Source organism: Polypterus senegalus, chromosome 5 (assembly GCF_016835505.1).
Source record: "Polypterus senegalus isolate Bchr_013 chromosome 5, ASM1683550v1, whole genome shotgun sequence".
Taxonomy (NCBI): domain Eukaryota; kingdom Metazoa; phylum Chordata; class Cladistia; order Polypteriformes; family Polypteridae; genus Polypterus; species Polypterus senegalus.
The window spans coordinates 98,307,312-98,322,389 of record NC_053158.1 but is presented as its reverse complement, the minus strand read 5'-3'; the positions used below and the strand labels follow the sequence as shown (position 1 = coordinate 98,322,389).

Sequence of the window (15,078 nt, the reverse complement as noted above, 5' to 3'; positions counted from 1 at the left end):
AGAGGTTATTAAAACTTTTAAGTTATCATTGGTGTAAATATTTTATCAAATATGTGCTATTTAAAAGACTTTCAAAATCGTAGCTTTTTTTAGTTAGGGTTTGAGAGAAGTTTCCAAATGTTTTGGAGCAGTTTCTCTATTGCTTGATGTGATTTGCTGCTAAACTAGTCTTCCTCAGCTGTTGGTCATTACTTAAGCTTTAAGGTTGATTTTAGTCAGAACAATACATACTGTAGATTACACCCATGCTTGTTTTCATATACAATTAGGATTGGACTTGTATTTTGAAATGTATTGCTGCTATTTAGATCATTTTTAAAGCTTTTATGAAACATTGGCTAAATGCCTGGTCAATATTAGGAGACTACAGAGATTGTTCTGTTTGAAGTTACTAAGTTGTTGTTGTTGAGTCTATTTTCAGCATTCAACAAATTCAAGATTCATTCTTTGTGGTTATTTTTCTAGTCTTTCTTGACTTTTCTTTTACATTTTCCCTCTGCGCTGAACTAATGAACTGAATTACTGTACACCATCCTGGCTGACTCAGCAACAGAAATGATTCACTCTGTGCCAATATCTTTTTGATGAATTATTCTTAATGCTGATGATATTAAAGACTGAGTAAAGGCCCATTAGACCTGTTCCTTTTGTGGACACTGCTTTCCCTAAACATTAGTGCATTTAAATATTAACCTGTGGCACAATCCAATCCTCATCCTACTGCCACCTACAAGCCTGTTTTGACAGTAGCAGCTCTTTGTTATCCAAGCAAGATGTTTTTATGTGTGTTTTGGTAGGTTGGTTGTTCTTATCTTATCTATTTAATTATTTATTTATTAGAGCTTCTGTAAAATTTTTATTTTCTCGTGGGGACAAATGAAGTAAAGTATATAACTAGAGTCGGGTGATATGTCTATGTGTTTGAAGACTTTTGAGTTGTGCTCTTAACTTTTACGTAGTCACAGCCTTTATTGAATTTGAAAAACCACTTGGGAGGTATTGCTTCTAATTTGAACAAAGATCAAGTTGTTCTAGTTGTGATCTTCATTGTGTGCCATATATCATATTCATAAGTTGCAAATGAAATTTTAATGTGTGTATTAAACTCAATTATTACTGGTGTAGGGTTAGTTGTTGTGTGTTTTGCAAAAAATGCAAAATGATAGTGATCAAGTTTTTGTTGCAATAGTAAGTTTTTTATCCACGGCCTGAAGGGCCTTTTTGAAGTTTTGGACAAATTTCCTAACTAAACCATTTATTATTGGATAATGAGAAACAGATCTAACATGTTTAATGCAATTCTTCTTTGTGAAGATTTAGAATCCCTCTTTAGTGAAATATGGTAAATTGCTGTATATTAATGCCACCTTGTTCTAACAAGTGCATTATTAAGAATATTGCAAAGTACTCTCTTCCCCAGTTAAAGGAATGCTCCATGAGTTCCAGCCATTAAGATCGATTGATGTACAGATAGCAAGTTATTTTTGACTGCATTTTTTGGGTAAAGATGCTTTTCATAATTAGTCAGCCCTCTATGTTGGTGTTTTTAACTGTTTGATATCCTTGAGTTATTCCCCATTTCTCTTTATGTAAAACCAGTTATAAAATGTAAATGACCAAATATTATGATATCTATTAAGTGGGTAGAATATTTGATCCATCTTTTTTGTAATGGTAATAACTTAGCATCACTGCCAATTTGTTGATTTTTATTTGCTGTAGTAGAAATGTGATCCAAGAGAAATTGTTTTTTTGCAGGAACGCTACCAGTCACTGAGTAAATTACTTTTCTGCTATTAAACATTGAAATTAAACATTGGTGATTATTTAATCAGCATGAACTTTTGGCTGTAAAGGTATTGGTGAAAATTCTTTACATCCGATAGAAAACTAAAATCTTCTCAGTTAATTAGCCTATAATTGTGTTTTTTCACTGTTAGTGTTTGTAAAGCTGATGTAGTATCTTTGTTATTCTTACCTATTAAGGGAAGAGTAGGCAATTTGCGATTTTTGTCAAGTATAACAACATAGGGAGATTGAGTTCTCTGTCATACTTAACAATGGATTTATACTAATAGCTGATCAGAAGGAGGTATATCCTATGCAAGGTTACAACTTGCAAATGGTTGGAAGCCTTTGGAACAATTTCATGCGATTGAGTAGCAGGACTTTTGGCGAGTCTTTATAGTACCCAAGCTGCATTTTATGTTGGCTTCTCCAGGTAGTATTGACCTCCTCAGATAGGTCTCGACCACCTGAGGATCATGTGTCTCTCTGCGGTCTGAACCCAGGGACAGTGTTAAGTGATCAAGTAACCAGAGCAAATTATTATTGCTCAAAGTACAGCAGCATAAATTGTTATTGCACCTGTTAATGAATAGTACATTACATATTATACTGTATATTGTATTACATTAGTATGTTGCACATTACTAATATCGCTTAATGGACATGTTCAATTAAAAATGATCTCAGACTGAGGAGATTCAGAGTTCAGAAAGTTTATGGCGGATGGGAAAAAGCTATTTTTTAGTCTGTTTGTGCATTCTCAGATTGACCTAAAGCATCTGCTTGACTGGAGGAGCTCAAACAAAGAATTTCCAGGATGAGTTTTGTCCTTGAGAATGTCTTTGACCCTTTTCACACAGTGAGTCTTATATAAGAGTTCGAGTGATGGCAGTTCAGTCCCAATAATGGCCTCTGCTGTTTTTACGACCTGCTGCAGGGCTTCTTTAGCAGTCTTGGAGCAGCTGTTGTACCAGGCCATCATGCAGTTAGTTAAGATTGTCTCTATAGTTTTTACTTGGCAGATCTGTGTCTCATATGCTATGTCAATTTGGTACTTAATACACCGGTCTTGTTTTCTTATTGCCTTCTTTTCAAGGTAGGTATTCAAATTCAGGTTGTGCATGCTCAAATAGTATTTTGTTAAAAGTTCAGGTTAAAGGTCATTAAGTTAAACCTTTGTATTGATTCTACATTAATTTTGTAATTCAGTATGTATTTACTTAATGATTTATGTATTCATTTTATAATTAAATTGTTTGTTAGATATGACTAATCACAATTAATTAAGTACAATTAGTCAGTTTCTTTTAATCAGTTCCTATCCCTAATAAATAATGTATATAAATGTCACATTAAACAATCTAAACATTTTTTTCCATTGTATATTTATTATTTATGTAATGTGGAAAATATGGATAAATTCATTTTTATGTTTAGATTGTTGCATATTTTGTAATAGCCCTCAGTAAAAAGTTTTATACTCAGGAATTTTTCTTGCTTTAAGCCCTGATATGCTTAACATTTAGTATGAGTTACGTAAATTCCTTGTATTTCACATTCAGTGCCTTTTTGTTGCAATTCAGATGCAGCTTTTGCAGTAGACTCTGTTACTGAAATATCCATTGCTCACTCCAATGCCATGTCTTTTTGTAACAATAACCTTTTCTGTATACAGTGGCACGCAAAAGTTTGGACACTCTTGCTTCAAATGTTTTACTGTGAATAGTTAAGTGAGCAGAGAATGACCTGATCACCAAAAGGCATAAAGTTAAAGATGACACATTCCTTTAATATTTTAAGCAAGATTATATTTTCAGCTCCATTACTCACAGGTACAAAATACCAAAAAAATTTAAAGCACCTGAAGCAAAAGTTTGGGTACCCAGCATGGTCAGTACTTGGTAACACCCTGTTTGGCAAGTATCACGGCTTGAAAACACTTTTGTAGCCATCTAAAAGTGTTTCATTTCTTACTCGGAGTATTTTCACCCATTCATCCTTGCAGAAGACTTCTAATTTTGCAAGATTCTTGGGCCGTCTTGCATGCACTGCTAAGCCGCAGATTTTCAATGATGTTTAGGTCTGAGGACTATGATGACCATGGCCAAAACCGTCAACTTGCACCTCTTGAGATGTTCCATTGCAGAATTTTGTGTGTAAGATATAGGAAAGATTTTCTTCTGCTAACTCTTCTATGAAGGTCATATTTGTTCAGGTGTTACTGCACAGTAGAACAGAGTACCATCACTTCAGAGTCTGCTAAATCTTCCAGAAGGTCTTTTGTGGTTAAACAGTGGGTTTTATTTACCTTTCTAGCAGTCCAACAAGCAGGTTTTTAAGAAAGTTTCCTTGGTCTCCCAGACCTAACTTGACCTCCATCGTTCCTGTTAATTGCTGTTTCTTAAAAATAATATGAACTGAGGAAACGTATAGCTGAAAATGCTTTCTATTTACATACATCACCTGAGGGTTCCTAACAATGACTGTGAACAAGCCATAGCTCTAATGAAGTAATTATAGTCTGAGACCTCAACTATCTTGGAGTGCCCAAACGTTTGCATGGTGTTCTTTTCCTTATTTAATATGCAATTGTACAAAACAAAAACAATACACTAATCTTGCATAAAATGCTAAAATGAAATGTGTCATCTTTAAATTAATGCCTTTTGGTAATCAGTTCATCCTCTGCTCACTTACTTATTCAAAGTACATTCATAGTGCACAAGACAATGCTACATTCAAAGTGCATTCTGCACATGGGGTTTGTCCCTTAAAACATCAAACTGTTAAAGTCCCAATAGTTGCTGTTCGGCTTATCTCTGTAATTCATCACCATGGTCTTTTCTGTTTCTGCTTTTGGCCATTCTTGTGTATGAATTTGGAATATTTCAGAGGCAGTAGTGGTTTCTGTCTAAAGCAGATGCCCATTAAGTTTAGTAGCATCACTGTTTATTTCAGTTCTCCTGGTCATCCATCCATTATCCAACCTGCTATATCCAGACTACAGGGTCACGGGGTCTGCTGGAGACAGTCCCATCCAACACAGGGCGCTGGGCAGGGCGCCAGACCACCGCAGGGCACGCAAACACCCACACACACACCAAGCACACACTAGGGACAATATAGAATTACCAATGTACCTAACCTGCATGTCTTTGGACAGTGGGAGGAAACCGGAGTACCCGAAGGAAACTCGTGCAGACAGAGGGAGAACATGCAAATTCCATGTAGGGAGGACCCAGGAAGCGAACCCAGGTCTCCTAACTGAGGCAGTAGTGCTACCCAGTGTGCCACCGTGCTGGCCTCTCATGGTCATTCACTGCACAAAAATTAGTTCCACTGATACATGCATTTTCCTGGCAAAATATTTTTTAAACAGATTTGTGTCTACATTTGGAGTGGCTGAGTAAAGGCTTGCTTTCCTCACTTTTTCCATATTATATTTTCTATTGATTTGTTAATTTTGTGTCTTTTTCCTTTTTAGGGAGACTCTACTGTTGTTGGCACAAGCAAGCTAAGAGATCTCTATGATAGGTTTGAAGAAGAATTAGGAAAGAGACAATCAAGAGCTAAAGCAGCAAGACCTGAATGGGAACCGCCAAAGACCAAACTTGACGAAGACATAGGTGAAGTGTTGTGTTTTTTTTTTTTTGTGGTGTATGAACATTAAATGTAGTTGTGACATACCTATATTATTAATTTTTTGGTACTGAATCTATGACACATAAGACTTCTAATATATAGTTTCTATTTATTAAACTTCTTTGCCCATTATGGAAAGTTGGGAGGTATAACTTATTCCAGAAGCAGGCACAAAGCAGAAACTACTCCCGAAAAGCAATACATGAAAGGCACCTCACACAGGTTCAGGTTAGTGACAAGAAATTGACACCCGAATAGGAAATTCACGTAAATTGGACAGCACAATAAAACCCCTTTTAGAAGCCACCCAATCCTGAGATTAATTGTTTAAGCTCAGTAGAGTCACAGTGTTAGTTGCTATACTGCTTGTATTGATGATATTGTCAATGTCAATTTATTTATATAGCACATTTAAAACAACATAGTAATGCTGTGGCCAAAGTGCTTTACAATAATAGAATAAAAGAAAAAACAAAAACAATAAACAATAAAACATAAATAGTAATAAAATATATGAACATAAAATAAAATAGATAATAAATAGAAATAATGTTATATGATCACAAAGATGGAAACCATCAGTATTACTGAATGTCACTGAAAGCAAGTGAAAATAAGTGAGTTTTTAAACTTGTTTTGAACAGTTCAATTATAGACAACTCCTTTATATAATGAGGTAAAGAGTTACACAGGTGAGGAGCAGCAGCTGCAAAGGCCCTATCCCCCTTGGTTTTACATTTGGTACGAGGGACAACGAGAGATAACTGACCAGAAGATCTAAGCACTCTGGATGGCTGGTGTAAAACACACAGTTCAGATAAATAGGCAGGAACAAGCCCATGTAAAGATTTAAAAACTATCCACAAGATTTTAAAATCAAATCGAAAACTGACAGGCAGCCAGTGTAAATAAGCTAAAATAGGAGAAACAGAGTCATACTTCCTTGCCCCAACCAAAAAACGAACGGCAGCATTTTGGACCAGCTGTAACATGTGTATCAGAGATTTGTTAATACCAGAATACAGCGAATTGCAATAATCGAAGAGAGAAAAAATAAAATCATGAATAGCTTTCTCAAGATCTTTAAAAGATAAAAAAGGCTTGATCTTACCTAATAGACGAAGTTGGAAAAAGCAACTCTTGACTACAGAATTTACTTGTTTCTCAAAAGAGAGGTTACTATCAAAGGTAACACCAAGATTGCGGACTTGAGGTTTGGAAAAGACAGAGAAACAGCCGAGAAGTCCAAGAACAATTTGGGCTTTAGCTGATGGACCCACTATAAGCACCTCTGTTTTATTTTGATTTAGATCAAGAAAATTATTAGCCATCCAGGATCTTAGTTCAGATAGACAGTTGTGGAGTTGATTTGTTGCAGAGTTGCAGACGGGAATATAAACCTAAGTATCATTAGCATAGCAGTGAAAAGAAATGTTAAATTTCCTAAAAATAGCTCCAATAGGGTGAAGGTATATAGAGAATAAAATAGGACCCAAGATGGATCCCTGAGGAACACCATATTTAAGAGGAGCAGTAGATGGAAAAAGAGGAATTTAAAGTCACTGAAAAGTGTCTACCAGTTAATCTTTTAAGCCGAACAAGATGTTCAAGCCGCATCAGCAATATTTTATGGTCAATGGTGTCAAAGGCAGCGGACAGGTCAAGGAGGACAAGGACTGCCACATCACCTGAGTCAGTAATAAGAGAGATGTCGTTGAACACTTTGAGGAGTGCCATTTCAACACCATATTGCCTAAAACCAGATTGGTAGATCTCAAATAAATTATTGGAGTTAAGGTGATTGACCAATTGATTATAAATAATGTTTTCTAGAATTTTAGCCAGAAATGGCAGCTGGGAAATTGGACGAAAGTTGGTTAAAACTCCAGTATCTAATCCTGCCTTTTTTAGATGGGAACGGACTGCAGCATGTTTAAAAAATGAGGGCACAACCTCCAAACTAATAGAATCATTTATAATGGCTAGTAAAGATGGGCCCAACACATCAAAGACTTCCACTAAGAGACATGGTGGTATAATATCGAGGGGACTATACGATGGTTTAAGGGTGTCAATAGTTCTTTTTAGCATTAAAAGTGAGACTTGATCAAAGGAATCTAAAACAATGTCATGATTAACAGTAGGAAGTTCATAGCCAGTTTGAACAATGCCACGGCGGATAGCATCAATTTTACTGACAAAGAATGATAGAAACTGCTCACATGAATGAACAGTGCTATTTAATCCCATCATAGAATGAGGGTGAATGGCTGCATTAATTAAATTAAGTAAAACCCTAGGATTGTTTGAATGACGGGATACTAAATCGGCAAAGAAGTCATGTTTCGATTTCTTAACTTCAGCCTGGAAAATTGAAAAGAGAATTCCTGAAAATCTGTTTAGAGATGTTTAGTCCATCTTTTTTCCATCGCCGTTCAGCAGTTCGACAGGCGTGGCGCAGTGATCGCGTAGTTTCATTTAGCCAGGGAGCAGGTCTTACCTTATTACTGCGTATCCTGGGCAGAGCAATTGCGTCTAAAACCGTTTTACAGGAGGAACTAAATATTACGACAGAATCATCAATATTATTTTGGTTATGCATATAAAGACTAGAGAAAATGGTTTTAAAATCAGATATGATGGAAGACTTTATAAAGCGCGAGCAGCATGATGGACGGCTATTAGTCGGGAGATCAACAGTAATATGCAGATCCATCATTAAAGAAAAGAGATCAGTGAAAGAAACATCACATAAATCAATACTATTCACTGAAATATCACTAGTAAGAACGAGATCAAGGGTGTGACCGAGAGAGTGAGTTGGCGTATTAATATGCTGTATAAAATCAAATGTGTCCAATAGTGATAAAAAGTCTTTGACCAAAGGTTTCGATTGACAACAAACGTGAATGTTGAAATTGCCAACAATAAATATTTTGTCATGGGAGAGTGTGATATCAGCCAGAAGATCAGAGAATTCATAAATGAAAGTATCATTAGTTACAGGAGGTCTATAAACCACGGCAAACAACAAAGAAGGGGAGCTGCACACTTCAAAGTTCAAAGCTGCTAAATGAACCCCTTGTAAGGCTCCGACATAAGAACATACTTTTAAAAACAGTGGCAATGCCCCCCCCCATGTACTAATTTGTTCTTGTGTCACAGTAGTATTTTAAAAATTGTGTTATTAAAAGATTTTGAAAGCAACAACATATGTGTGTTGCATTGCACAAGATGTGAAATGTGAGTATTACAATGAGAAAATTTCTGTGAACTCCCTTTGTAGTGATAACTTCTAGTGGTACAATTTGTGCTATTTCGTTGCTATCTGAGTTTACCAAACTGTAATCTAACGTGACCTTTCAGCTAAAACAGAAAAATAACCAGGTCAACTAAAAAATTACGTTATACACATTATACTTAATTTATTAAATTTGAGGGTTTTTTTATTGATTTTATTTGAAGCAAATAACATTCCATACAGTCAAGTCAAACTTAACAAACCAAAAATAATTTTTCACCCAAGTGAAAGTGAGGAGCGCCAACAACCAGATCAACTCTTTAAAAGCAGCAGAGAAAGAAGAGTATTCTTTTCCCGATTTATAGATGCTTATTCTAAAATGTTATTGATTAGGTCCTGCCATATTTTGAAAAAGCTCTGAAAAGGTCCTCTAAGTAAAAATTAGATTTTTTCCAATTTCAAATAATAGAGAAAATCAGTTACCCACTGACTTAAAAGAGGTATGGTGGGATCCTTCCAGTTAAGCAAGGTAAGTTTACATGCAATTTGTTTGTCCTTCTCCTTCTTCTCCCACCTGGGAGTACACAAAACGATTGTGATACCAAGGCTGTATGATAGGCATTCAAAGGTTTTTGTCCATATTGATGTTAATTCGGTCCACTCCCAAAACATGTGGCTCAGTGAGCTAGACTGCAACGTTCACAGATTGAATCTTGCCCTGGATACATTTCTGATAATTTTCAATGAGATAAATGTGCTCGATAATAGATTTTAAATTGAATGATTGACTGCTTTGAGCATATAGAGCTAATATTCTATGGGTGCCTTCCACTCCTTTTTAAATTATTAAGTGAAAGGTATTTTCCCCACAGTACCCTGGGATCTTTAAAAGGGATTTTAAACTGTTTTTATTTAATATAGAGATGCTGTCTGAGTTTTCAGGACTGACCAATATTTCTTCTTGAATAGAAAATAGTCGGAGGTAAGGAAAATGGTGTGAGAGGGTAGGAAAAGGTGATTTGTCAAGTATAGATAGATAGATAGATAGATACTTTATTAATCCCAAGGAGGGTGGTCCAGATCTAATTATGCAATTTTCATTACGCTATAACTTATTAAGTTTATTCCATAGAGAATTCACAAAAAAATCTTTTTGTTGCTGATAGATGGTAGCACCTGCCATACATTCCAAAATTGCAGGGAGACAGTTGTCAGTCAAACAGCGGGTGCAATGTGTTTCTCCTTTTCATAATTGCATAATTAGATCTGGACCACCCTGCGAAGTGCAACAAATTAAAGCTTATCTGTCTTAAAATACTTCCTACATTGATTTCATATTTTGAGTGATTCAAGGACAATTGGATTATTAGTATATTCATAATAATTTATATTCCCAGCTTTGTGCCCCAGTAAATACAAAGAAGTACTGCAAAATTGTATTTCTATTGCAGACCAGGCTTGTTGTATATTGATTGATTTGTGTCAATGTCTGATAAAATATGTTTAGACTGTTGCATATAATGTATACAATAAAACTCTATGGTTTGTGTGTCTAGCCCCTCGGAGTGGTTAGTTTGGTTTTGGTGACACAATGAAAGGAAGTGCAAGTGTGAGACACATGTGGACGAGTAAAGGAACACATTGAATGAGTCATCATGAAAGACAAAGTATAAAACCAGACCATATTCAAGAAAGATATCTTGAAAATGACAGTCTGAGAAACAAACTTTATGGGAAAACGCATGTCAGATGAAGTGTTGATAAAGAGAGATTTAGACAACTGCGAATGCAGAGGAAAGGCGCTGAAAGTACACGCAGGGCATAACATAGCAAATAATTTTAAATTAATCTATCACTGTGGCTTGTGTGTTTTTGTGTGTGTTTATTTGAGAGAAACGGGTGTATACTGTATGTATACACACACCCATGGATGTAGATAAATGTTGATACACTTACAGCACATTGAACAAAGTGCTGTATGCCTTGTAGAAACGTGATAAAATAAGTGATTATCCCATGTATTCCTGCATGCATTCGATATGTCTTTGAGTAAAGTAAAGCTTGTGTGAAATGAGATAATATATTGCTTGTTTTACAAAGATTTTCTAAAAATGGCCAGATTCATAAACAATTGGAATTAAGTGATCTTTCAAATTAGCTGTTTTCTATGTTCAGTATTATATTTGTCTCCAGTTATGCAAACAGACATTCAACCTATTTAAATGTATAAAAGTTGTTACTCTGATGTTTAATAACATTGTGTGTCCTACACTGAACATGGAACAGAGTAAGCAAAGGAGAGGGTCATCTGAGGAGTTCAGAAAGAGTACTAGAGACATGCATATTAAACGCAAAGGCTATAAAACCATCACAACAGTTGCAAATATTATTCTGAAATTTTTGGTCCTTGGGACTGTAACCAACCTTCCTGGACATGGCAGCTAAAGGAAAATTAGCTCCAGAATGGACAGAAGAATAGTGAGAATGGTAGACCAAAAGCAAAGGACAATTTCCAAAGAGATACAAACTTAGCTTCAAGGTCAGTGTCTGATCGCATCATCTGTCTCTTTTTGAGTGACAGTGGGCTCAATGGAGGAATGTCCAGAACAACTCTGCAGCTGGAAAAAAAAACATACAAAAGCCAGACTGGAATTAACTAAAATGCACATTGACAAACTACACTGCTTTTGGAGGAATGTCCTTTGGACATATGAGAGAAAACTGGATCTATTTGGCAAGTGACATCAGCTCTGTGTCCAGAGGCGAAAAATAAAGATTTCAAAGAAAAGGGCACCATCCTTACTGTGGAACATGGAGAAGCCTTGGTTACATTTTGGCGCTGCTTTGCTGTGTGTAGCATGAGGTGTCTTGAGTCTTTTCAGGGAACAACGAAATCTCAAGATTATCAAGACATCCAAGAGTGAAACATACTACACAGTGTCTCAGTGTCTGTTCTGTCTCAGTCAAAAAGATACTAACCCAAAACATACAAATAAAAGCACGAAAGAATGTTTAAGAACAAAACATTGTTCTATTCTGAAGTGGCCTTCTCTGAGCCCTAATTTAAATCCTATCAAACATTTACGCAAAGAACTGAAACGTGCATTCTGTTGAAGGCGCCATTCAAACCTGTCACAGCTGGAGAAGTTTGCTGAGGAAGAGTGTGCCAGTTGTTGACAGTTGCAGAAGTCTCATTGGAAGCTACAGGAATCACTTATTTGCAGCGATTGCTTTTAAAGGTTGTGCAACAAAAATAGTATGTTAAGTGTTCCATCATTTTTGTCCATGCCATTTTCATTTGTGTTACTATTTGAAATATTCTGTTGAATCAAAATTCTAAAGCAATGTCTGATGTTTGTTAAATATGGAATAAACAATGATGGGCACAAATTACTTTTGTCAGTTTCAAGTTATTTCAGACACAGTTGTGGGTTCTTTTTTGTGGAGGAATTCCATCAAATTTAATATGCTGTAGATAAGATATAACGAATAGTGCCAAAAAACATATATACATATTAATTTTTTTTATTTTTTTTTTTTAAGATGAAAGCTCAAGTGATTCGGACTGTGATTCAGATGGAGGAAGCAGCTGTACTAGTAGCTCAGATTCAGAAGTATTTGATGTCATCGCAGAAATCAAACGAAAAAAAGCCCATCCTGACCGCTTGCATGACGAACTGTGGTACAATGACCCAGGCCAGGTTAGCAAAATTTATGTTTTAGTGTGCTGCACTATGCTGGAAACCTAATCAAGCAACCATTGACATTTTTCAGTGAATTATAAAATTTTTTGGAAATTTATTATTAAAAAAAAAAAAAATCTGAAATATCACATTGAAATTTGGCTTGGATGCAATCCCATTTTATTAATCCTCATTGAGATGCTTCTATACCTTTTATGGAGTCCACCAGTGGCCAAGTTATTTGATTGAACATTATTAGGAAAATCGCACACCTTTCATATAGACATATATATCTATACTAATAAAAGGCAAAGCCCTCACTCACTCACTCACTCACTCACTCACTCACTCATCACTAATTCTCCAACTTCCCGTGTAGGTAGAAGGCTGAAATTTGGCAGGCTCATTCCTTACAGCTTACTTACAAAAGTTGGGCAGGTTTCATTTCGAAATTCTACGCGTAATGGTCATAACTGGAAGGTATTTTTCTCCATTAACTGTAATAGAGTTGAGCTGGAAAGACGTGGGGGGTGGAGTTTCGTGTGACATCATCACGCCTCCCACGTAATCACGTGAACTGACTGTCAACGCAGTGCGTAGAAAACCAGGAAGACCTCCAAAAAGCGCTTAAGAAAACATGCATTATATAATTGAGAACGCAGCGAAAAACAATAAGAAGCGAGCGAGTGACATATACTACCATATTCATGAGTGTTGCTGCCTCGGAAAGAAAGCAAGGTGTAAACCTAAACTTTAAATTAAGTTCATAGACAGGCTACGCTGGCGTTTCACATGCCCACAGGTAATGCGGGATACAAGTTTAATGAGAGGACGCGGATATAAGCGAGAGTTTTGATCACTTTGTAACTAAGTTAAAATTGTAGGTGAAGGGGTGTGCTTATGCAAATTCCGAGACTGTGTTTGTGGGGGATTGACAGTTAAAGGCGGGTGGGGGAGTCACGTCATCATCTCCCCTCCCATTCATCTAATTTCGGTCTGAGCTGAGCTCAGCTAATGCCGTCTTCGAAGCAACTTTGTCAGACTGCCACCAAATACTCACAGAAAAATCCACAAGTTAATACACACGCTGTCTCTATAGAGTTTCTCCACACTGAATCCTCCAGGCACTACTTACAAAAGGTCACATTGACAATCGTGTTACGTTATTTTTAAAATCTTTCCTTTTCTTAGCACAAGCACAGCTGAGAAGCTTCGATGCATGTGCTCCATAATGCGTTAAAAAATAATGCATTTAATCACACTTTGCATTACAAGCAAAGGGAGCTTTTGTCAATGCATGATTTCCTGGTACACGATTACATTGATCAAGCGCATCGATTCATTTTACCCTGGCACCACCTTAGTTTGAGAAAAGTCTGAAAAATATGAGGTTAACACAGAAAAACATCACCAATTCAAGCTTTATGAATAATCGATTAAGCCATCAATAATTGTTTTGGTAAAGCCATCCTCCTTCCATTTTATAATTTTTCCGCCAATAGCCGTGATTAAATGAACGGTAAAAAAGTAAGAGCAAAGCGAGGGTGACTTATTTAGGCAGGCATATATATGACAGCAACACTCATGACAATGTCAATCATGTTACGTTATTATTAAAATGTTTCCTTTTCTTTTTCATTACTTCTTTAACACACTACTTCTCCGCTGCGAGGCGGGATTTTGCTATATATATAATATATGAATGACCTCCAAAGAGCTGAGACTTTTGATATCATGAGCGTGTCTGCAAAACTGTGGTCTCCTGCCCAGCAAAAGTCGAGCAGCCAGCGCGCGCATAGCTGTGCCGCCTTTGAGACGCTGACTGCGCTTCTGCCTTAAGTCAAAGTGAGCACTTTTAATTTTTTTCATCCTCCCCCTGCGCTATAGCCCAGACAAGTGCAAACACGGGACCCCTTTTCTACACCACGGAAAATAATATTAAGGCGATTCACACTTTCTTTTGCACGTATACGATTATGAGGTCCTCACCTCGGATTATGAAAACACGCACACGAGTGGAGGACTGACGTGCCATCACAGCTGATTAATGGCAGGGACGTCTCACCAGTTTACACAAGGCGATCATAACGTCAGCGAACACATCTCTCTATACTATATAAAAGAAAAGGCAACTTTCCTTTCTTTACACCTTTTTTCCTTTTATCCCAAACCAAAGCCTTTCTCTCTTAACACTGCAGAGGACACAAAACTAATTTTCTTTAAATGCCGGTAAGGCACATTACCACAGGCACAAATTTGAGCGTTCACATAGAAAATGTAATTTCTATACCACAGCCGTCGTGTAGCGCCTTTCAAAAGGGATCAACTACCGAGAGATGATCCATATACATTTTAGCTGCTGTTAGTTACTTACATGTTGTGTTACACAGTCTTTAAAATGTAGTTTACCTGAAACCACTCCAGTAGTGCTCAATGTACCTGTACTCCTTAAAACGTTAATGTTTTACTGTTTAATAACTTATAGACTATATTTTATTATTTTTCCCTTGCACTCAGTGACCAAAGCTATACACACACATATAGACACATACAAACATACACACAAGTATATATATATACACACACACACATATATATAATTTGTGTGTATGTATGTATATATGTATATATGCTATAGATATATATATATATATATATATATATATATATATATATATATATATATATATATATATATATATATATATATATATATATATATAT

At 36.2% G+C, this 15,078-nt stretch overlaps 1 protein-coding gene across 1 annotated transcript in view; it reads left to right on the top strand.

The window, feature by feature from the left end:
* Positions 1 to 15,078, top strand: part of drosha (drosha ribonuclease III) — a 149,438-nt gene that overhangs the window by 37,620 nt on the left and 96,740 nt on the right. Inside the window, exons 5-6 of the mRNA XM_039753150.1 lie at positions 5,273 to 5,414; positions 12,215 to 12,372. Coding sequence (XP_039609084.1) covers positions 5,273 to 5,414; positions 12,215 to 12,372 — 300 coding nt within the window. The remainder of the gene's footprint in view (positions 1 to 5,272; positions 5,415 to 12,214; positions 12,373 to 15,078) is intronic.